General features: G+C 40.0%; 1 protein-coding gene across 1 annotated transcript in view; it reads right to left on the bottom strand.

Annotated features, from left to right (window-relative positions):
* The window catches only part of BIRC6 (baculoviral IAP repeat containing 6), a 332,211-nt gene that overhangs the window by 40,005 nt on the left and 268,655 nt on the right, over nt 1-23,551 (bottom strand). The window contains exon 66 of the mRNA XM_065402120.1: nt 10,075-10,285. Within this exon, the coding sequence (XP_065258192.1) occupies nt 10,075-10,285 (211 nt within the window). The remainder of the gene's footprint in view (nt 1-10,074; nt 10,286-23,551) is intronic.

The following is a 23,551-nucleotide window of genomic DNA, read 5'->3' as shown; positions in this document are numbered from 1 at the left end:
AAGAAAAATATGTCAAAGGCAAAGAAAATGTGGCTGGTCAAGCTACGGAAAGGGAAATTATTGTTTTAAAAATTATTTTAAAAAACCCTCTTCAAAACAGGTTACTATTCTCCATAATAAATCTCATATATTTTACTTTAGATTTGGAAAATCCAAACGTCTTCCTCCAATTTTAATTTTAAAGCATATTGTAAATAAATGTATAGGCCCTAATTCAGCAAAGCACTTAAGCACGTTTGAGGACTAAGAAAAAGAACCAAAAACCAAAACAACATACAGTGAACTCTAAAAACAGTTCAACGCCAGTAGTAATTAATTTAGCAGATAGATTTATTATCTAGCTAACAAAGCAAGAAAGAAAATTAAAAAAGAGGAATAATTAGACAAATGTAACTATGAGTTTTCAATATCAACAAATTCCCTTTCTCTGCCTCCCTCCCTTTCCTGAGCGTTAAGCATCTTAACATGTAAAACTATTTGTTTCATCGCAAACAAACAATAGTGCCCTGTAATGTGGAGCCTTTATTCTGTTCAGGTGGGATAAAGGGATCTTTAAAGAGCAGAACCAATCCCAACTGAAGAATCTTTCCATAGAATAGAATTTCCCAAGTGGGTTAGGGTTGGCAGAACGACCCTATTCTGCCACCCTCACCACCACCACCACACAACCTCTAGCTCTTCACAATTGATGTAATGATCATACAGGGCTGTTACAAGTTGATACATCTTAGCACAACTCCAAGGCTGCTGTAACTAGTGTGCCAGGGGCCAGAATTCAGGATGTGCAAAGAGCCACCTCCCCCACTCTCTCCTCCTCCACCTAAATGTTTAATAAAGGCATTGATAGAAGACCAGGTTGCTGCCCTGCAGATTTCCTCAGTTGAAGCATAACCTTTCTGCCAGGATGTCACCAGAGATCTTGTAGTGTGTGCTTTGATTCCTTCAGGAATAGGTTTGCTGAATGCCTTGTATAGTTTGCAGAGGTTTGCACAATGCCACCACGATGTCTAACAATCCATCTGGTCAGGGATTGTTTGCATGCCCAAAGACTGTGGCATTTTGGGAAAAACGAAACAAACAAGGAGCATGACCACAAGATCTTTAGAGCTATACATACATCCAGATTGTGCGACAGGCGACAGCAGAATGCTGTGGATTTGGACAGAATGATGGGAGGATCACTTCCCTGTGAAGCATGGAAAGATGAATTCAAATTTATGAATCTATACAAGTCTTTGACATATTATTAGGGTGACCAAACCATTAGCTCAGTCAGCCGGTGCGCATATTTGCACACTAACCTCGAACTCTACCATTTGGCCAAGTTCAGTTTTTACTTTATCACTCTGTGATAATGGAACTTTGTGTGGTGCATGTAATTTTTGGAAGTATCTCAGTGCAATATATTATCCTTAATGCGTCCCAGTCTGTTAAACCTCCCAAATTCTTTTAAAATCTCTTCTGTATTCTGTTCAAAAGGAGAGTTGTACATCCATTTGGTAATCTGCATTTGCCAGCTGCTATTCTCCCCCAGCACATTCTCCATTATTTCAAACTCTACTGCAGTGGTTCTCAACCGGGAGTCTGCATCCCCAAGGGGCCTCAAGCCCTTTCAGGGGGGCCGCGGGACCACGCAGCTGGAACCCAGAGCCTGAGCCTCGCCCACCACCACCCCCTCCCACAGGGCTGAAACCCCAAGCCCTGGCACCCCCGCCATGGGCCTGAAGCCGGGAGCCCCTACCACGGCACTGAAACCGGGAGCCCTTTGGTAGCAGTAACCACAGGGGAGTCCTCCTGGCGCACAGCCCCCAGCTATCCCCTCCCTGCACCCTGAGCTACCTCACTGCCCGCACACAGCCCCAAACCATCATGTCATAAGCAAAGACCGACCTGTCCTGGAGCGGGGAGTGGAAGCCTGAAATAGCCGCCAAGTGGACCTTAATTGATGGCAGGGATAACCCGTCAAGCTTGAGTTCAGAAGGATCGCCTGCAGCGAGGCCTGTTCGGCCCAGATACCTTGGTCCGAGGACCAGCACGTGAACCTTTTCCATTTGGCCAGTTAGGTCACTCTGGTGGAGGGCTTTCTGCTACCCAATAAGACATGTTGGACCCAGGCTGAACATTCCTGTTCTTCCACATTCAGCCATGCAGTAACCAGGCTGTCAAGTGCAGCACGCCAGGTTTGGGTGCAGAAGACCGTCGTGGTTCTGGGACAGCAGATTCGGCCACAGAGACAGCTGCAGCGGGGCAGCTACCGAAAGGTCCAGCTGTGTGCTGAACCAGTGCTGGCGAGGCCAAGCCTATCAGGATAACCTTTGCCTTGTCATGTTTGATCTTCATAAGGACTCTGTTGATCAAGGGCACTGGTGGGAAGGCATACATCAGAGCCTCCGACCATGGGAGCAAAAAGGTGTCGGACAGAGAGCCCCTGTCCACCCCCCTGAGCGTGGCAGCTAACCGTCACTGTGGGTGAACGGTGCCTCGAATAGGTGGATTGCTGCCGGAAGTGGGGGGACCGGTACCATGTCAGAGAACGTTCCCACAGTGTAGGTGATGGCCATCTACATTGTGCAGACGGTTGGCCGGAGAGTGACTAATGCCGGCAATACGGTGACTGCTGTCTCCCTCTGGGCAAACCTTGTCAAGAGGGCGGAGACCGGAAGCCCAGTGCCAGAAATCTCAAGTGTCAAACCAGTGACCTGAGCTGTTGTAGAGACTGGGGGCACGGCGACGGAGAGCGCTGCCTCAGCTCCGGAGACCGGTAGCGTTCACTCACCCTCTGGGGGGTTATTACGGCTGGCTTGCCCTCGTAGGGAGCCTTTGCCGGGTCCATCACAGTGCACAGTGCTGGCTGCGTTGGGAGAGTCCTTTGCTCTCTGGGAAGGCATTGGCCCCACTATGAGTCTGGGTCCCCTACCACTCCTGGAGTCAGTGGCAGAGCCCTCGGAGGAAGAGGGGGCGTCTCGGCAGCCCAAACTGCGTCCTTTACCCCATACCCCTTGGCCTTTCTTGCCTGGTGCCAGGGAGTCTCGCTTCTTCAACTTCTTCTTGAGCACTGGAGAAGAGGAGCAGTGCTGGTTAGAGCCTGGTGCCGGGGATGCACTGTGCACCGAGGCCGAAGTACTGGGAGTTGAGTATGGCTGGGCTGGCTCAGAGGCTGGTCAGAAAGCAGCCTCCATGAGGAGAGCCCTCAAAAGGATGTTGCACTCTGCGTTCTGGGACGAAAGTTCTTACAGATGCAACACTTCTTCACATGGGATTCCCCCAAGCACTTCAGACAGCTGCTATGGGGGTCACTAACAGGCATAGCCTGTTACAGTCAGAACAAGGCTTAAAACCCAGAGACGGGCAAAGTCCCTCTCAGGACTCTAATTTACTAACTACAGTACTTAACAACTACTTCACTAACTACTGTAAACAAACTATTTACAAGACACTAAAACTTGAAGAAAAGGAGAGAACTGCTGAACACTTGCTAGGCAAGGGAAAAAAGGTGCTCTGACCAACCGCCACAGGTGGTAAGAAGGAACTGAGAGGGCGTAGGACCGGTGGCACTTAATATACTGACGCATGAGCACAACACTCCAGAGGGCGCCACAGCCGATCCCTCAGACACTGTGCTAAGGCAAAAATCTCTGACAACTGTGCACATGGGGACACACACACACACACACCCCCCCCTAGAATAGAATCAACATGAGCAAGCACTCAGAGAAGAACTCAACATTCTTCCTTTCCCACCCTTAGCTTAGAAAGCTGGATATCAGCAGGCTTTAGCTTCCTGTCATATTACATTCGCAGTCTTACAAAGACTGCGACATTCTATGGCTACTATTTCTGAAGTAAAAGAGGAGCAGAAAAAAAGCTTGAACGTTATCTTTATAAAGGTACAGAGACGGGTACAAAAGGTGTAAGGAGTTATAATTCTGATATTGGAACACCATGGCAAGGTAAATAAATGTACTTGGGAAACAGACTTTTGGAAAAGTGAAAAACTTTTCACTTCTGAAATCATCATACTTCAAAAACAGCTGTCCAACTATCCTCAAAATGTTGAAGAAAAACTTTCCTCATGCAGAATGCCACACAAGAAAATTGAGTAAAATTTCTTCAGCTTTGGTTAAATTTGAGGAGGAGATTAAAAGCAATCTTATAATGGAAATAGAGTTATACTCTTAATTTGGCTAAACTATTTACTCTCAAAACAGAAGCAAAGCCTGAGAACCTTTTAAACTCCTTTACTTGGCCAGTTCTATGAACTACCCTAAAGAGTCCTTGTAAACCACCTTAAGTCTGCAGGTGCCTCTAAAGACCTTATGTCCTAGGACTGGATCAGTTCCACTATATTTCTAATGGAGCCACTTATGTGAATGAGTTTCTCCAGGTTGAATCCATATTATGTATGATACAGTACATCTCCTGGGTACATATACATATCAAAACTATAAAGTCAGGTAAGCCAAACCTCACTTGAACCAGGGAGTCGGTTGAGGAAATGCAATAAGCTCCAAAATTAAACTTTTCAAAATAGTAAAATACCAACAACTAAAAGAAACAAGAAAGTGTGTTATTTTGCCTCATCATGTGGCCTGGGACCTTGTCTCCTGGAGACTCTTCCTCTTCCCAAAAATGAAGGAGCAATAAAAAAGGGGAAGCATACCTTTAGCCAGATAAACTAAATGATTAGATATGCACTAATAAGCACACTGAGATGTAACCCAAGATATGACTGTGCTAGGTCTCACTCATTTACAGGATTTGTGGCTGTTAGTAAAAAGAAATCTAAACAAAACCTCCGTCCTTGGACCTGGCAACGTATCCCACTCAAGCATGGAACACACACTCCTGACTTGTTTGTCTGAAATGAAGGCAGACCCACACAGGATTACAAATAATCTTGCTTTTGGTCCTCCATGAGAAGAGAAACCCCTAGCCTTTAGGGCAGCATTTCTCAATGTGGAGCACAGATGGAGTGGAAGATGTATAAATTAAGACGACTAGGCCTTTAACACCACATGGTGAGATTGAAGGAGGTTGTGATTGAGCCTCATGTCAGGAAAATGAAACTAACTTTCAAAAAAAGCTGCTTTAAATTATTCCAAAACTAGGGCCTATTAATTTTCACAAAGGCAAGGTATGACAGCTCAGCAAATCATCACAAAGCTAATACCCATAACAGCTCTGCAGCTAGATTCCTTGAAGAGGGAAGAGGAAAATGATTTAGGTGCCAAGTATTAACAATGATAACCCAAAACAAACTATATTTGGGGTTTACAAGTTTTGCTAGTAATGACTAACTGCTAAATAATTAGCTTTAGCAATGTTAGATTCCTTGGTTCTGGTGATATGTGGGAAACCCAAAGCTAAAATTTAGGTCTACAGTTTAATGGATGCAGGGGACTTAAGGCCAGATCCTCAAAGGCCAAAGGGGACATAGGCCATAGATCCTTAATTGAAATAAAAGGGAATTAGGCACCTAAATATCTTTTGAGGATCTGGACCTTAATATCTGCTGCTACTTTAGTAGCTAGACACTGACTGGGTACAGATGGCTAAATTTTCAATAGCGGTCTCTAATTCTGAGTGCTTTATTTTCCAAGGGTCTAATGCTAGTGGATTCAACTGTGACAATAGACAGTGTACTATAAGTGATTTTTGGGAGAGCAACAGGCCTTGGGACAAATACCTCAAGGAGGTACCTTTGACTTTAATCATTTGACATTCAAATTTGGTTTACCTTCTCCATAAGAATGCCTTACAGTACTTATATCAAAACAATAACCTTTATAACCTTAAGTAAAATAATGATTGGAGAGACTGGAGAGGAAACCACAGCTGCAGGTTAATTTATATCTCATCTAATATCTAGGTAACCGTCCTGCTAAATATGATATCTTGTAGTTATTGTAGATTAGGATTCAGTTTTACATTCTCATACTTTGTGTCCCCCCGCCTTCTTGCTATAAGATACAAGTATCATTGCTCATGTTATCTATTATTTTGTGTATCATGCCCTTCTCAGTGAAGCCCTCTTATTGTTTCCCTCTCCTTTGGGCTTATTACTCATTTAAATGTCTCCGAAATCTCTGTCTACATGTGGATGCCGTCATCATTATAAACATGATGCAAACCTTTGGATCACTGTACAATCAATGACGTCTTTCAGTTACACTACCTTTGATTAAGCTTTATTGTCTTGCCTTCTTGTCTATGTATTATAGACTATTATTAGTATTATACCCAATAGTTACTGATAATCTTTCAGTTTCTTTCCAATCAACATGTGGTACTTGAAATAATTCCTTTGAACTAGATGGGGAAAGCTGTCTCAAGGGATTCATTTCCATGGCATGTCTTTGATCAAACATTTCTTTTGGCCTGAAATCTATTACAATTTAGACATCTCTTCATCCCAGGACACTTCTGTCTTCCTGACTATATTGCTAGCCACTCAGAGACAGAATTTAATTCCCTTTTAGTCACTAGTTATTACATTTTGTTTTACATTTCTGTAACAAATCCACTTAATAGATGAGCACAGCTTCAATCATCACACAGCCCTTTCTAAACAACCAGACCCAACTCTACCCATGGCAGGAGTCTTTGCCCATTCCCAAACACTGGCAAAAGTACGTAGTTTTAAAAACAGATTCTTGCAAACTGAAGAGATCAAAGCTCTTTTGAGGAAGATCCTCTGGAATCACTGCCAGAAGTCTCAAACCAGTCTACACCACATGTATCCCAAGCAACAATAGGAAGTCTCGCACACATTGTAAAAGTCAAACTCCTATCCCCATTCTAAAGTGGTTATCAGAAGGGCTAAAACAATACTTTGGTTCAATCCCAGGAAAGATAAACTTAGACTTCAAATGGAGTTGGGGCACAGAAAAAACAAACACCAAAATAAGTAGGCACGCAAGGGAGACTAAAGGTTACAGGTTAGAACTAGGCCTCCTTGAAATCCTTTTGTCTGGCTTGGGTCCATGAAACAGGACCTTTCTAGCAATGTGAATGATGTGCTGTCAATATAGAAACTTCTGCTGGTAGTTCCCTTGTAGGCAGAAAAGACTGCATATCTGAAGAAGGTTCCATTCACCAGGCTTTTATAAACATGTCAACCGCTTTCTTTTGGGCCCAAAACTTAGCTTCATGCACCTAATGTAATTCAAAGGTAAGACATTAACCCATGTTTGAAAGAAGTGTGGTTTTATTCCACCATTTGTAAATGCACATGCCACTGGTAAGTCAAATTCATAATTGTGGAACTCCAGCTCTGCCTTTTTGTGTATGAACACTATTCCCACACAGTCTGCTTTCCTTTTGTCTGGGTTTAGAAGATTAGGGGAAAATGATCCGAGAATCTCTCTAAACTCCCTCTGATACATGTGTGCTTCTGGGAAAAAGGGAGGAGAAAGCCCAGCTGAAGACTGTACCACACCTATGTGAGAGAGAGGAAGCTACTGAGAGACCTCTTCTGGAGAGCCAGAGAAAGGCAGATGAAGTTCTAAAATTGAAGTGGGGGAAGAGAATAGATCCCCCACATTCCCACAGCCAGAGTATAAATCTGCAGGTGTGTGCATGCACATGCGCACACGAGCCGTGATGATCAGTTTTTGAACACTGATTATGGAGATTTAAATAAGATCATTCCATTGAAAATCACCTAAAAATCAACAAGCCCAGTAACAAAATACACCAAGAATAAATTGTCATAATACTTTCAATGGGAATAAGTAATCCATATTAACATTCTCCCATTCTTTTTCTCTACTTTTACCTGGACGCTTTAAAAAAAACATAAAACAAAAAAAATCTTTATTGCTATAAACTCTGTTCCAAAATTCTGATTTTTCTGAGGCAAAAATTATACTCTATCACAGTTAGCAGATACAGTGTATGCTGTACTTTATCAAATTTTGGGTAGATGAAAGTGCTAGAATGGCAAGGAAATGAAACTAAAAATTTAATTTAATTTAGACTCTCAAATGTTGGAAAAAAAGATGACAAAATCATCTCAGCTCACATTTAAAGTATTGACAGCCAATGGAAAACTGAGCAATATTTCAATGATAAATGTGCTAGACAAGATACAGTACATGCTAATAATTTAAATTTTTAATTTCGCTTGTGCTAAAAGATGACATCCTTACCTTTCACACTGTGCTAAATGAATAATGAATGATGATACATTCTGGAGACAACTTCAATTTTTAAAGCCAATACTGAAACTTATCCAAGCTGAACATTTCAGAGGTAAATTTGATCACACAATGGTGAATTTATCAAAAGTGTTGATACAATAAAGCCACTGAACCTTTCAGCTCTTCTGTTACAGAGAAGTTACTTACCAGTAATGGTAATTCTTGGAGAGCATTATATCAATATTCACATTACTGGAATAAATTTGTCCTAGGCTTGCAAGCTTGGAATCTTCCAGAAAGCAGTATTTAGGCCATTCACCCTCTCATGCCTCCTCACTTTATGTATGTCTCCAAGGGTATGTCCAGACTACCGGCGGCGGGTAGCGATCGATTTATCGGGGATCGATATATTGCGTCTCGTTAAGATGCGATATATCGATCCCCGAACGCGCTCTCTGTCGACTCCGGAACTCCATCGGAGCGAGCGGCGGTAGCGGAGTCGACGGGGGAGCCGCAGCCGTTGATCCCACGCCGTGAGGACGGGAGGTAAGTCGGAATAAGATATGTCAACTTCAGCTACGGTATTCCCGTAGCTGAAGTTGCGTATCTTACATCGACACCCCCCTCCCCCTCCCCAGTGTAGACCAGGCACAAGGGTACAAAAGGGAGGAGCGGTCCCAACTGTCCTTCAGAAGATACAGGCAGGGAGTGTGACTATGTAGAAGCAACACCTTTGAAGAACTACAGTAACTTGTAAGTACTTTCTCTTTCTTCCTTTGGGTGCCTCTGGTCTTAAAGTCTATGAGTTTGTGAGTCAGGGAGGAGACAGAACATGGTCTCTTTCCGTATGTTCACTGGGCCCAACCACCAACTTAGCTCTCCTAGGACTTGGGGCAAGACTGTGACCTTTTTTGTCCACAGAGTATCTGGTTAAGGTGTACACAAACCTCAGCCACAGTTGTAAGGGCTGAAGGTTAAATCTGGCAAATGGTATCACATACCTACATGCCAACACATGGCATAAAAGACACACATGTATGCACGGGAGCACAAGGTGCATGTGTGGCCCCAATGGCCACTGCTACTCAAAAATTTCCAGTCTTGTGCACATGAAGTGCGTGTATACGTATAGCAGAATCCACAGTAACACCAATGTGCAAAAAAACTCATGATTCCCTCTGGATATCACCCTTACTGACAAGTTCCAAAGGCTTTTCTTCAGTAGTGAAACTTCTGGGGAGAGCCCACTTATAAGGTGCGTCCTTCACCTATAAGCAGAAGGCATGGCAACCATGTCATCTTTCTTTCAAAAGCCATTGAGCCAGGGGAGTTGCCCTCATTTTCTCTGCCTCTGACTGCTCCACTCCCACTTCTGAGGGAGTGAGCTTATTTAGCAGCTCCTATCTTCAGATTGGCAGCAGGACATGCATAGACCTGTAAGAGTTAGGTTTGTCTTGTTGCAGCCCAGCAGGAATAAAGTTAGGGAAAATGGAAGGTTTAAGCCCCCAAACACTAGATTAGTACCAATCTTTCCTACCGGTGAGTAACTACTACTAAAGAGGGACAATATCCAAAACATACCAACTTATTTTGGAAGTTTCAAGTTTATTATTTAACTTCTGGTAAGAGGAATGTACGGTAAAACAAAATACATAAAAATGAAACCTAAATCTCAATTGAACTGATAGATTGTAGTCCATAAACCATTCTGCTAATTGGTAAAAATCAATTTAACTGAATAATGACATAAAATGTTATGAAGAGTGACCTTAAAACCTAGCAGAGGCAATAAAATGGTATACTGTTTTATCACTTTGGACTGTGACACAGAGATATTTATCTTCGCAGCTTTTGTTTTTTTCTAAAATTAATAATAAATGCACCAAAAATACTTTACAGGAAAGCTCAGGAGAGATTAAAATGTTTACTGTACCTCAATCGGTTGGTGTAGGTATCCACACATGTCTTCATTTTAGCCAATAAAGTGCCAACAGAAGCTTGAGATTCCAACTGCTCTTCCTCCTCTTCTCCATTTTCCCCAGACAGAGGCAGCAACAGCGGCACCATAGAGGTGCAGGAGGCAATAGCACGGAGCAACTCTAGCAGAGCTCTGTAGAGAGGAACATGCCTGGCCATATCCAAAACTACAAGAGAGAAAACAAATATTTTATAAAATCACCAAAAGGTAAAAATAATATACCTTCCAATCAGACCTCAAATGGCTGAAAACAACAGTCTGATTTTCCCCTTTATCCTCTCATTTAATGAGAGTCAACCTTTTAGATGTGTCACAGTGCAAACGAGCAGAAAGTAGGGAAAAAACCTCAAAGTAACACACAGGGCCAAAAACAGTAGACAAAGCTAAACCCCAATACAGAGACTGAAAAAAGGAGCAAAGTGAACAGGAAAAAATCCTAACTAAACTATGTTTTAAAATTGCCCCAACATTAGACTTCACTTACTAGTATATTTTACCAAAGCTGGCATTGTATATGATGTAAATTTTAGTGCATGCATGTATTATAAAAGCAATTGTAGGTAGAAATAAATATTTCATTAAAAATCAAGGACTTCCAAATAATTCAAATATATGCACACACTTTAAAAAGATCTCTCCCCTCATATTTATTTTTCTTTTGACTCATGAGTTCAAATATCTAATGAATGTCATTTCTCAACTGAATTTCATATCATTATAGAAATCCTCAAAATGTAGCAATACTCAGATACTTTACACAGCTGATTCCTCTGTCCCTAGGACATACTATTTTTAACAGCACTGCAGAGGAAAACTATTGCTCTAGTTCAGAGTATTCACAAATGAATGAGTTTATGATAAAATACATTTCTGCTTTCTCCAGCAAAAAAATCAACTGACAACTCGCATTAGTAAAAGGTTGAACCATACAGGAGCACTTTAATGTTTCATTTAGCACATCTTACACTTGGAGATAAGGCATACTACAAGTTTTCATTTCTCATTACCAGTCCCTTAACTCTAAATAGGAGAAGATGAGACAACTAACATCCATCCAATACCATAGAATTGTAAGTCTGAAAGGGACCCCAAGTGATTATCTAGTCCATCTCAGAGGCAGGATTAAATATACCTAGACGATCCCTGAGAGATATTTAACTTCTTCTTTAAAACTTCCAAGGATGGTGTCATATTTTGGGGTGCAATCCAGAACAGAGAGAGGTGGGAGTGCTTTCTGAAAACCAAGCCTTGGTCTCAAAATGGGCCCCCAGAATTGGAGACACACACAATCACTAGTCAGTTATGAAACTCGTGGTCTTCACACTTGATTTTAGATATCTGTACACAAATGCAAGGAGTTTGAGGAATAAACAGGAAGAACTGGAAGTATTAGTATACTGTACAGGGGGGAAAAGGGAGGTGGTGTTGCCTCATATATTAAAAATGTATACACTTGGATTGGAGGTTGAGATGGAAATAGGAGACAGACTTGTTGAAAGTCTCTAGGTAAGGATAAAAGGGGTAAAAAACAAGGGTGATGTCATGATAGGGGTCTACTACAGACCACCTAACCAGGAAGAAGAGGTGGATGAGGCTTTTTTTAAACAACTAACAAAATCATCCAAAGCACAGGACTTGGTGATGGGGGACTTCAACTACCCAGACATCTGTTGGGAAAGTAACACAGCAGGGCACAGATTATCCAACAAGTGGAATGTATTGGAGACAATTTTTTATTTCAGAAGGTGGAGAAAGCTACTAGGGGAGAGGCTGTTCTAGATTTGCTTTTGACAAATAGGGAGGAACTGTTTGAGAATTTGAAAGTGGAAGACAGCTTGGGTGAAAGTGATCATGAAATGGTAGAGTTCATGATTCTAAGGAACGGTAGGAGGGAGAACAGCAAAATAAAGAGTGGATTTCAACAAGGCAGACTTTCCTAGAATACTCAACTCAGGGAGTTGGTAGGTAAGATCGCCTGGGAAGTAAGTCTAAGGGGAAAAACAATTGAAGACAGTTGGCAGTTTTTCAAACAAACATTATTAAGGGCACAAGCGCAAACTATCCCACTGCGTAGGAAAGATAGGAAGTATGGCAAAAGACCACACTGGCTTAACCAGGAGATCTTCAGTGATCTAAAAATAAAAAAAAAGAGTCCTACAAAAAGTGGAAACTAGGTCAAATTACAAAGGATGAATATAAACAAATAACACAAGTATGTAGGGATAAAATTAGGAAAGCCAAGGCACAAAACGAGATCAAACTAGCTAGAGACATAAAGGGTAACAAGAAAACATTCTACAAATACATTAGAAGTAAGAGGAAGACCAAGGACAGGGTAGGACTATTACTCAATGGGGGGAGGGGAAGGGGGAAGAAATAACAGAAAATGTGGAAATGGCAGAGGTGCTTAATGACTTTTGTTTCGGTTGTCACCAAGAAGGTTGGTGGTGATTGAACATCTAACATAGTGAATGTCAGTGAAAATGAGGTAGGATCAGAGGCTAAAATACAAATATAACAAGTTAAAAATTACTTAGACAAGTTAGATGTCTTCAAGTCACCAGGGCCTGATGAAATGCATCCTAGAATACTCAAGGAGCTGACTGAGGAGATAACTGAGCCATTAGCGATCTTTCAAAAGTCATGGAAGATGGGAGAGATTCCAGAAGACTGGAAAAGGGCAAATATAGTGCCAATCTATAAAAAGGGAAATAAGGACAACCCAGGAAATTACAGATGAGTCAGCTTAACTTCTGTACCCAGAAAGATAATGGAGCAAATAATTAAGCAATCAATTTGCAAACATCTAGAAGATAACGTGATTAATAACAGTCAGTTACTGTCTCGCATGACCTTCTCATAAAAAACTAGGGAAATACAACCTAGATGGAGCTACTATAAAGGTGGGTGCAAAACTGGTTGGAAAACCATTCCCAGAGAGTAGTTATCAGTGGTTAACAGTCATGCTTGAAGGGCATAACGAATGGGGTCCCACAGGGATCAGTTCTGGGTCCGGTTCTGTTCAATATCTTCATCAATGATTTAGATAATGGCATAGAGAGTACACTTATAAAGTCTGCGGACGATACCAAGCTGGAAGGGGTTGCAAGTGCTTTGGAAGATAGAATTAAAATTCAAAATGATCTGGACAAACTGGAGAAATGGTTTGAAGTAAATAGGATGAAATTCAATAAGGACAAATGCAAAGTACTCTACTTAGGAAGGAACAATCAGTTGCACACATAGAAAATGGGAAATGACTGCCTAGGAAGGAGTACTGCGGAAAGGGATCTGGGGGTCATAGTAGACCACAAGCTAAGTATGAGTCAATAGTGTAACACTGTTGCAAAAAAACAAAAGCGAACATCATTCTGGGATGTATAAGCAGGAGTGTTGTAAGCAAGACACAAGAAGTAATTCTTCCACTCTCCTCCCCACTGATTAGGCCTCACCTGGAGTATTGTGTCCAGTTCTGGGAGCCACATTTCAGGAAAGATGTGGACAAACTAGAGAAAGTCCAGAGAAGAGCAACAAAAATGATTAAAGGTCTAGAAAACATGACCTAAGAACGGAAAATTGAAAACATTGAGTTTGTTTAGTCTGGAAAAGATAAGACTGAGAGGGGACATGATACCAGTTTTCAAGTACATAAAAGGTTGTTATAAGGAGGAGGGAGAAGAATTATTCTTCTTAACCTCTGAGGATAGGACAAGAAGCAATAGGCTTAAATTGCAGCAAGGGAGGTTTGGGTTGGACATTAGGAAAAACTTCCTGTCAGGGTGGTTAAGCAATGGAATAAACTGCCTAGGGAGGTTCTGGAATCTCCACCATTGGAGATTTTTAAAAGCAGGTTAGACAAACACCTGTCAGGGATGGTCCAGATAATACTTAACCCTGCCATGAGTGCAGGGGACTGGACTAGATGACCCCCCGAGGTTCCCTCCACTCCTATGATTCTATGTCTCCACCCTTACTTCTTGGGGTAAGGTTCAAGAAACTGCAGTTCAAGGGGTGACTAAACTATAAAAGTAAGGGGCAAAAGCAACCCAAGTTCTCTCCCCCTAGCCATTTCTCTCTTCCACAAGACGACGAAAGAAACCGTCTATGGACTTTAGGAGTAGATCCTGACTTGAAATGCTCCCAGCAACAGAGCTGACCACATGTGGTAAGAATTTCACCTTAAACGAAGTCTGGTTTGTTAAGTTTAGAACGTGTTTTGTCTTTATTTTTCTTGAGACCATTTCTGACTTTAATGCCTTATATTTGTACTCACTTAAACCTATCTCCTTGTAGTTAAACTTGTTTTATTCTTTAATTAAAACAAATCCAGTGTTGTGAATTATTTGGGTAACTGCATTTAAGGCAGTCCATTGCATGTCAATCCCCTTAGAGGGGAAACGGACTAATATATCTGGACTGTCCAGGAAAGGAGGAAAGGGCTGGACAGCACAGAATACACATTTTTGGGGGGCAATCTGGGACTGGAAGTGTATTGGGATTACTCTGCAAGTAGTAATCAAGACCGCTGGAAGTAACCAAGGCTGGTGGGGGACAGAGTGGCCAGACCAGGGCTGTGACTATATAAAGACACTCAAGGGTGTAACCTGCATGCTGTCTGGCTATTTGTAAGGAGCGCAGGTTGGGACCTACAGCAGCAAACCATTCCACGCTGCTGAGAAAAGAGAAAAACACCCGAATGGTTAAAAAATTCAGGATCTCTTGGACTGAAAGAGGGAGTTCCAAAACCAAGGACTCCTCATACAATGCCCAGCTAGCAGCTTCCTTTTATTTATATGGAGGGAGCCAATTTCAACTGTGGCAGTTTAACAGAGAGATATGATCTCCCACATAACCAAATTACTTTGTTTCCAGACTATACTATATTTTCTAATACTGACTTTAAATTTTCAAAAAGCCAAAAGAAACTATAATTATCACTCTAAGTCCTTTGAATGCCTGCTTGTTTTCTTCTCTGCTGCATGGCTGTCATGGATAGGAGGTTTAACTTCTGGGTGATTGCACTGTGTAGATCATTGTGCCATACCATCTTTCACAGGATAGCACTTTCCATTTCAAAAAGACTTAAATGATTGCTATGTTGCTTTGTGGTTTCCTCTATGAAATAAGTGCTATTCCAAGTTAGGTTCATTAAGTTTAGTATTAATCTTAATATTTTAATAATCTAGTCTTAGTATTGATCATGGAAGATTGTGTAGGGTATGACAAATGATTTATTTTACCTCATATGTTGCTATATTTTTCTTTAGAACAGAGAGCTAGTCTGGAGTAAGTATCCTAATTGGTTTTGTTGATTAGAGTGTTTGTCTTGTTTTTATCCAGAGTTTTTTTATCTTGTACAGGTCATAACCCTGAATATAGAAGTATCTATTTATCAAGTGAGCTAGTTAAAAATAAATATAGTTTTGTGCCAAGAGCTCAGGTTCAATGTTACATCTCTCAGAAAAATTAGTTCAAATATTTGCACTGGCTTTATACCTGAGTCAGCTGTTATATAGGACAGAAAATTAGGCAAACCCCTCTCATTTTGTCCCTAGAAAAACTAGTTTCCCTCTGTTGATACTTACACCTTGTTAACTGTTTGAAATGGGCCACCTTGATTACATTGGCCTCATTAGCACTACCAAAGTGATTTTTCCTCCCTTGGTATTCACTCCTTCTTGTCAACTGTTGAGAATAGGCCACTTCCACCTTAATTGAATTGGCTCGTTAGCACTGACCCCCCCACTTGGTAAGGCAACTCCCATCTTTTCATGTGCTGTGTATTTATATCTGCCTACTGTATTTTCCACTCCATGCATCTGATGAAGTGGGTTTTAGCCCACGAAAGCTTATGCCCAAATAAATTTGTCAGTCTCTAAGGTGCCACAAGGACTCCTCATTGCTTTTGCTCTCTCATTCTGTTAGTATAGCTCCATCCATAACCATTACAGAACATCTCTATTTGGCCCCAGGAAACATACTTCAAATTTTCTCCCCCACCACGGGGACTTCAACAGTATCGCATACTGAATTCACATTAATGAATACAAATAATCCAGTTACGTCCATACAGTAGGAAGCAACTATTAGAAAGCCTTAGGTTATTTTACCTATCTATAAGCATCTTGCATCACAAATGAAAACAATCAGATTATGCATTAAGGCCTATATCCATCAACAACACAAAGTTAAGTTTAGTTTAAAGTTCAGCAAAGCATGCTTAACCTTAAGCACGTGATCAAGTGGTTTGCAGAACAGGACCCTAAATAATTCTGTTAAAAATCAGCTACATCCATGTAGCCTCTGGATTTTAATAGCAAAATGTGTTATCCCATTGTCAGAAGTGGTTTACTTTTAATTTTGTTAGCTCACTGAACACTTAGGATGAAATCCTCACCCTATTAAAGTCAATTGGAGTTTTAATGAGAGCCAGGAGTTGCCCCTTAAAATGCAAGTTTCACAGGCTGCAAGATAAAATGTGACCAACAGTCTTTTGCTTTTTCACAAATTCTATAGCTACTGCATGACTTCCAAGTATGAAATTCTGTGGATATTCTTATATAATATGTTTTTAAAATTTAATAATATGGAAGAATGGGGAACAGCGATAAAATTACCAGAAAACATTTTCTACACCATTCCTTTATTTACACCATAAATATACACATACATACATGACAGATTCCCATTAAAAACATATACAGTTGGACATATGACTACTCTCTATTTAGGGACCTTTATTTTACCACCATTCTTAAGTACAAAGGGACAACAAAATATGTATTTGATGTTGAACTATTACTGGATCATCTTTTGAGTTTGTCAAGCGTTTAAAATGCATAAATCTAAGGGCAGCAGTCTTGATGCACACAGAAGTGTTCAGAGAAATGACTACAGGACCATGGATGAAAAAATTAAGGTAATAATTGTCAATGCTATGATAAGTGGAATGAGTCATCAATTGTGTACTGGACAGCACACCCTGAACTTCCAAACTTTTCCTTGTTTCACCACAGGAGGCACTAAAAATGTTTTACTATTGAGGTAAAAACAGTTCACAGGCCGATGCATTTTCTGAGACTTAATTTTGAAACCCACCTAAAAAGTGGTCTAGTATGATGAAAGATAAGTTTCTCTACAAAGGGTCAATCAGAAACAAATGTGTTTACATATTTCATACAAATGAGTACTACAACTTGAGGGATAATACTGCCTCTCAATTATGTTGGAGCGCTCTTTCTGAGGTGAATATTTTAAAGTTATGTCAAGGGCACCTCAAGCACATGGATAGGTGCATGTACACACATGCAAATAATTAAACAAACACAAAGCATTCCTTTTAAGAAAATGAAAACGGCATACTGAAAGTATCTACCTTAATAGGGAATGATACTAATGTTATTCATTATCCAGAATTGTTGGTTATTAACCAGGTAGTCAAAACCTGAAATTAAATAATTACAAATGTCTGCACCAGTGAGTGGTCTCCAGTTGTTTTAACACTACTGCAATAAGTCCAAGCCTTCATGCAACGTGTGTTATTTATTTATACAAACAGCATGATTATTACTTTTACTGACATTTGGCGCTCTCTAAAGTGTGTCACATTTTAGAAAGAGAAAACACGTATAATCTTTAATAATATATAACAAACAACTGACGTCACATCTGCTGAGAATGAAAGGCATAGCTGGTAGATAAATATACCATAATTCTTGGAAACGGTTACCATAACTGCAGTGGCATAATGTCTCAGTCTTTTTTCACATCTGTACAATATAAACTTTGAGCTTTTATCCTGAATCAACACTATTCAAAGTGTTTTTATTCCATTGCTGAAATATTAGCAATTAAAAAAAATTCTGATAGGAAGATTACTGTCAGCAGAGACTCTTTATAGACCACGAGTTTCAGAACTGACTAGTGATTGTGTCTCTCTCCAATTCTGGGGGCCCATTTTGAGACCAAGACTTGATTTTTAGAAAGCACTAAGCATCCACGCTGAAAATTTGCCCTTTTAAAGTGGTCTAAAGCAGAACAATCAAAAATTAATGCACCCAAAATCACAAGTCACTTTTAAAAATTTGGATCCTGGTTAACAGTCCCTGGATACCAAGAGTTGATTAAAAAATTGGATACTCTGCATAATTTAGAACTCATTTATGGACTTGCAACACACCTAATTTGCATTTTTCTAAATAGATCCAAAACAACGCATATATGATAGTAACTTAAATTCAAAGACCTGTGAAAAATATATTAATGGCAAGCAGTTTCTTAGAATAAAAACATCACTTTCAATGATATAAAGGAATAATACGACCCAAGCTCAATAATCTAATGATTCTTTTGATTTCCTTTAATATTCTAAGATACTCAAACTAAGAACAGACAGGCCTAATGGCCCACTAAATAGATAATATTGAGCAGCACTAAATTATTTTTCCAAATCCTTTAACATTCTGAGTGCAGCTTAATTGGATAAGGATGGTAATACAGGACTTATATTTTACTTTTCAGTGGTAATGTATTTTAAAAATACTGCACATAGAGTGCATATGCAAACAATTTAAAAGACAAACAACAAATATGCTGCAGTAATACCAATTCCAAAATATTCACACCTAAACACAAGTTAAGAAGAAAATGTCAAGAGAAAGGATGGAATATTAAATCTGAAACGATGTTGCAAGACCCCAAGGAAAGCTCTATCTTGCAAACCTTGAGGTACACAGAAAGGAGCCTCTCTCTTGCGAACTTTAGAAGCTGTGCAGCTGTTACATTATGACATATGCAGTAAGCCAACGGTTTCTTGCAGAGCCCTTGCAATGTTCACTAAGCTCCGTCACAAAAAGTCTGTTTACATACCATTTTTGTACCAATTTAACTAGATTTTTAACATGACATAGTTAAATCAGTGTAACACACTAGTATGGAGGCAGCTGTACTGATACAGGGAGAACTGCTATACTAAATCAGACCCATACCAACTAGTCCAATATCTTGTCGATGGCGGTGGCTAATCACAACGACTTCAGAGGAAGCTTCAAGAAATCCTGCAGGAGGCATTTATGGAGTAAACAGCCCACAATTCCCCAAAAATTAACAAACTGGCTTATGTACTAACTCATGACATTTAAATAACTTCTGAAACTTTGTTTAAAAAAAATCTTTTATATCAACTCTGGGTTTTCTTATTATCCATAAGTGTCCAATCTTTTTCTGAATCCTGCTAATCTCTTGACCCCAATGATATCTTGTGGCAATGAATTTCACAGGCTAATTGTGCATTATGTGAAAAAACATTTCCTTTTATCAGTTTTAAATTTGCCACATCTCAATTTTAATTCTCCTTGCTTTTGTATAACAAAGGGTGAACAGAAGTTAGAAAGTTTTTCCTAATATGTAACCTAAATCTCCCTTGCTGCAGCTTAAGACCATTACTTCTTGTCCTATCTTTAGTGGACATAAGGAACACAGTCCCCTTTATAACAGCACTTAACACATTCTAAGACTTTTATCAAGTCCCTCCACCCCATGCCAAGTCATCTTTTCTCAAGACTAAATATGCCCAGTTCCCTCCCCCCCCAATCTTTTCTCATAGGTCAGGTTTGCTAACCCTTTAATAATTTTTGTTGCTTTCCTCTGGATTCTCTCCAATTTGTCCACACCTTTCTTGAAGTGTGGTGCCCAGAAATGGATACAGTACTCCAACTGAGGCCTCTCCAATGCCAAGTAGACCGCAACAGTTACCTCCCATGTCTTACATACAACACTGCTGTTAATACACCCCAGAATTATATTACCCTTGTCTTGCAACTGCATCAGTGTATATTCATTCAATTTGCAATCCACTATAACCCCCAGATCCTCTTCAAGCAGTACTACCATCTATACCATCTAAACAGTTATTCCCCATTTTGTTGTGCATTTGATTTTTTTCCTTTTTAAGTGAAGTACTTTGCTCATCTATATTGAATTTCCTCTGGCTGATTTCAGACCAGTTTTCCAGTTTATCAAGTTTTAATTCTAAACCTGTCCTCCAAAGTGTTTGGAAACCCTCCCAAGTTTGGTGTCATCCCCAAATTTTGTAAGCACTGTCTCCACTCCATTATCCAAGTTATTAATGAAAATACTGAATAGTACTGGATCCAGGACAAATCTGTGTGACCCCTCCAGATACATCCTTCCAGTCTGACAGAAAACTATTGATAACTACTCTCTGAGTACAGTCTTTCAACTAGTTGTGCACCCATTGCTCAGTAATTTTATCAAATTGTTCACTAACTTTTTTTTACATCTTGTCTTAAATTCTGGGAAGGACTATGTTTTTGTTTGTGTATGTACAATAGGCAGCACAATAGCCCTCCACCCCCATCCTGACTGGGGCCTTTTGAGGCTACCATAAAACAATCTTCAGCTGACCACACACACACACACACACACACACACACACACACACACACACACACACAGCAATTCCAGCTCAACAACTGTATGTCAAGAATTAGTTTAAAGATGTAAGGATATTAATTTTTGTTAATACAAAAGTATTCATTTCGGGGGGAAAAGGCACACTGCAGGTTTCATCAATGAGACAGTAAAACTTCAAGCATTAAAATGTAATATAGCCTCACTATCCTTTTGTTTATTAAACAGCTCAAATTCAATGTTTACCATATCACTACTGCAATATGAACACACTTCCTAGTGGTTTTACCACCAGATCATTGTAAAATAGATCTTAAAAGCTCTCTCAAAATCAATTTTTATAGCATTTTTTGGTATCTATAGAATATGTAATAACCTTAGTAATTATTGAGGACTTCTAATTCTGATGCCATGGCATAATACTGTTCACAAGCCTGAAACCCTAAGGGTACTAAAGTTCAGAACAATTTCAAGAATCTCATTAGCACTCTGAAGAGTTTTAGAATAGCTAAGCGCAGCACTGTTACAAGGAGAAAAACAGAACAAAATATTACACAGTTTTATCTGTTTCTAATTAAAATCGTTAAACCCGTTCTTGTTGCCATAGACACAGCCAAACATTTAATGGCTTAGAGAGTTTCCTAAAGGGCCGAGCTTTTGTTCCCACTGTTTCTAAATAATTTACAGCTGCAGGCTTTCCCCAGACCAACTTCTTTACTGCACCTTTCCAAACATATGATCTATGAATACAGTCCATGCTGCAGGCTATAGTGTCAGTTCCAAATACTTCACGCTCTACAGATTTTTGATTTTCTATTTCAGAAACAACCGGAGGCAAGCCTCCTTTATAATATGTCTAATTAACACTCTAAATTCTGTTAAGTTTTGAGGACAATGTTCACCCAAAGAACACTTTACATTCAAAAGCCTGTAGGAAAAGCATTTAGCCTTAAGCAAAAGTGATATAAAATGCTGGCATACCTTAGTCTTTATAGTTAGCCTGATTTTTCGGTTTTTCCTTATAAGAATGAACATGAATGCTCTCGCAGTACCGTTTTGAATATTAAAATAAAATGCATCAGAAAAGACTGTTGTGCTCAGAATTAGAATAAATGGCTCTCATATGGCCCCTTGAGTACTTGACAAAATGCTGCTGCTATTACACTTCTTAGGTTTTAGAAAATATATTTACAAAAATATAGGGTTTTTTTCAGTTTAAATCTATATGGTGTTGGATTAATAAAAAGGCACTAAAAGCTATCTGTAGTGGTATATTAGAATTTTAAGCCGTTAGAGTAGACGCTTAAATTAAAACAAGGACATTTATGAAAAATAGATAATCAACTTTTGTATTTGATGTCTGAAGGCTCCGAACATCTTAAGTTGTGGTATATGAAAAATGTAGACTACAATACACTTGCAACATTAATTTTCCATTATGTGGTATAGGTAGGAACTCATGCTTTCAGTGACACAAGGCTTGGGCTTAGAAAACTACCAGAGTACTCCTCTTCCGATAACAAGGGATAGTCACGCATTTTAGTGAATAATTTCTGAGGCTCTTATTTTGAGCATTTTCAATTTCAGTAATGGACAATATATCAACATTATCAGTATCTTAGATTAAAGTTAATATCTTATAATAAACCCCAATTTCCAACACCTGCCTAACTTTCCCAAAAGTAAAACCAATCCCATGTCACATCACAGCCTATGGTAGGATTTTTCGGGGAAGTCTGGAAAAGTAATCTTGGTTTTTGTTTAGGAAACAATTTAAATTTCTAGTTTATCGCTTGTAAAGATAACCTTGAAAATGTTAACTGAGTGTAAACTGATGCCCGCAAATGTCTACAAAGAAACAGTGGGTCTGAGAGGAGTGAACTGCCTCAGTCATCTCACTAGGAGCCCTGTGAACTCAATGATTGTGCTGCCATGGAATTTGACATTTTTCTAAAGTACCACAAAATTAATTGTTTTTGCTACAGAATTTGTTGTTTTGCTGCAGCCATGTGCCCAGCGTTTGTTTCTTTCCCCTGACCTGCTGGTATGTGCCTGAAATTGCCTCTTACTCTGCACTTTTCCCCATGAGGGGGAATTAATTGAATTATTGTGCATGTTCCCTTCACTGTTCTATAAAACCAAGCACGATGGGGTAAGTGAACCAAAAATGCAGGTGAACCAACTAGGCTGCCTAGAGAACACAGTAGTAAGTGAGGCTTGGGGAGCTGAGACGCTCATTACACTCTCCCTACTACTTCCCTGGCACATACCAGGCAGGGGAAAGGTATTCTGAGCTGGACTGCCCAGATACATTCATAACTGCTGAAGAACATACAGACTGGACATCTAGATAATACAGGTAAAAATCCATCAGTAATATTCATTAATGAATATAATTATTGATGAATTCTACATCAATTCTGTGCATTTGGGTGTGGAAGAGATTGGAATGAAGGGTATTTCATAGCGATACAATAAATTAACACGGCTGCAGAATTTGATCCCACTGTGCTGAGTACGAGGCCCCGACTATATCTAAGAAAATCTCAAATGGATGCTAATATCAGATAATGAAAAATATTTTAAGTTGTTTATTGAGCAGTTATTATAAAAAGTAATTGAAGCACAAGACCATTCTCAAATGATATTTCTACTGCAATCAAGAAAGCAACCATAAACTTGCATCGAAATCTTCTAGTATAAAACGTATGTGCAATATATTTGTATTAATCTTTAACAGAGGAGGAACATTGGGGGTGGGAGGGGTGCGCAGCAGGGCTCAGGCCAGCCCCCACAGGGGGGAGGGAGGGAATGCCACCCAGCCCGCCTTTGCTCCTCCCCCAGCCCAGCTCTGGCCCCAGCCACAGCTCTACTCTGCCCCTGGCCCAGATCCAGCCACAGCTCCACTTCGCCCCTAGGCCAGCTCTGCCTCTAGCCCCAGCTCCTCCCCCATCCCCAGTTCAGCCCCCAGCATCAGTTTCAGCCCAAGCTTCTCTGCTGA

This window comes from Emys orbicularis, chromosome 3 (assembly GCF_028017835.1).
Source record: "Emys orbicularis isolate rEmyOrb1 chromosome 3, rEmyOrb1.hap1, whole genome shotgun sequence".
NCBI classification, from domain to species: Eukaryota; Metazoa; Chordata; order Testudines; family Emydidae; genus Emys; species Emys orbicularis.
The sequence above is the reverse complement of the archived record's forward strand: the minus strand, read 5'-3'. Positions and strand labels throughout refer to the sequence as shown.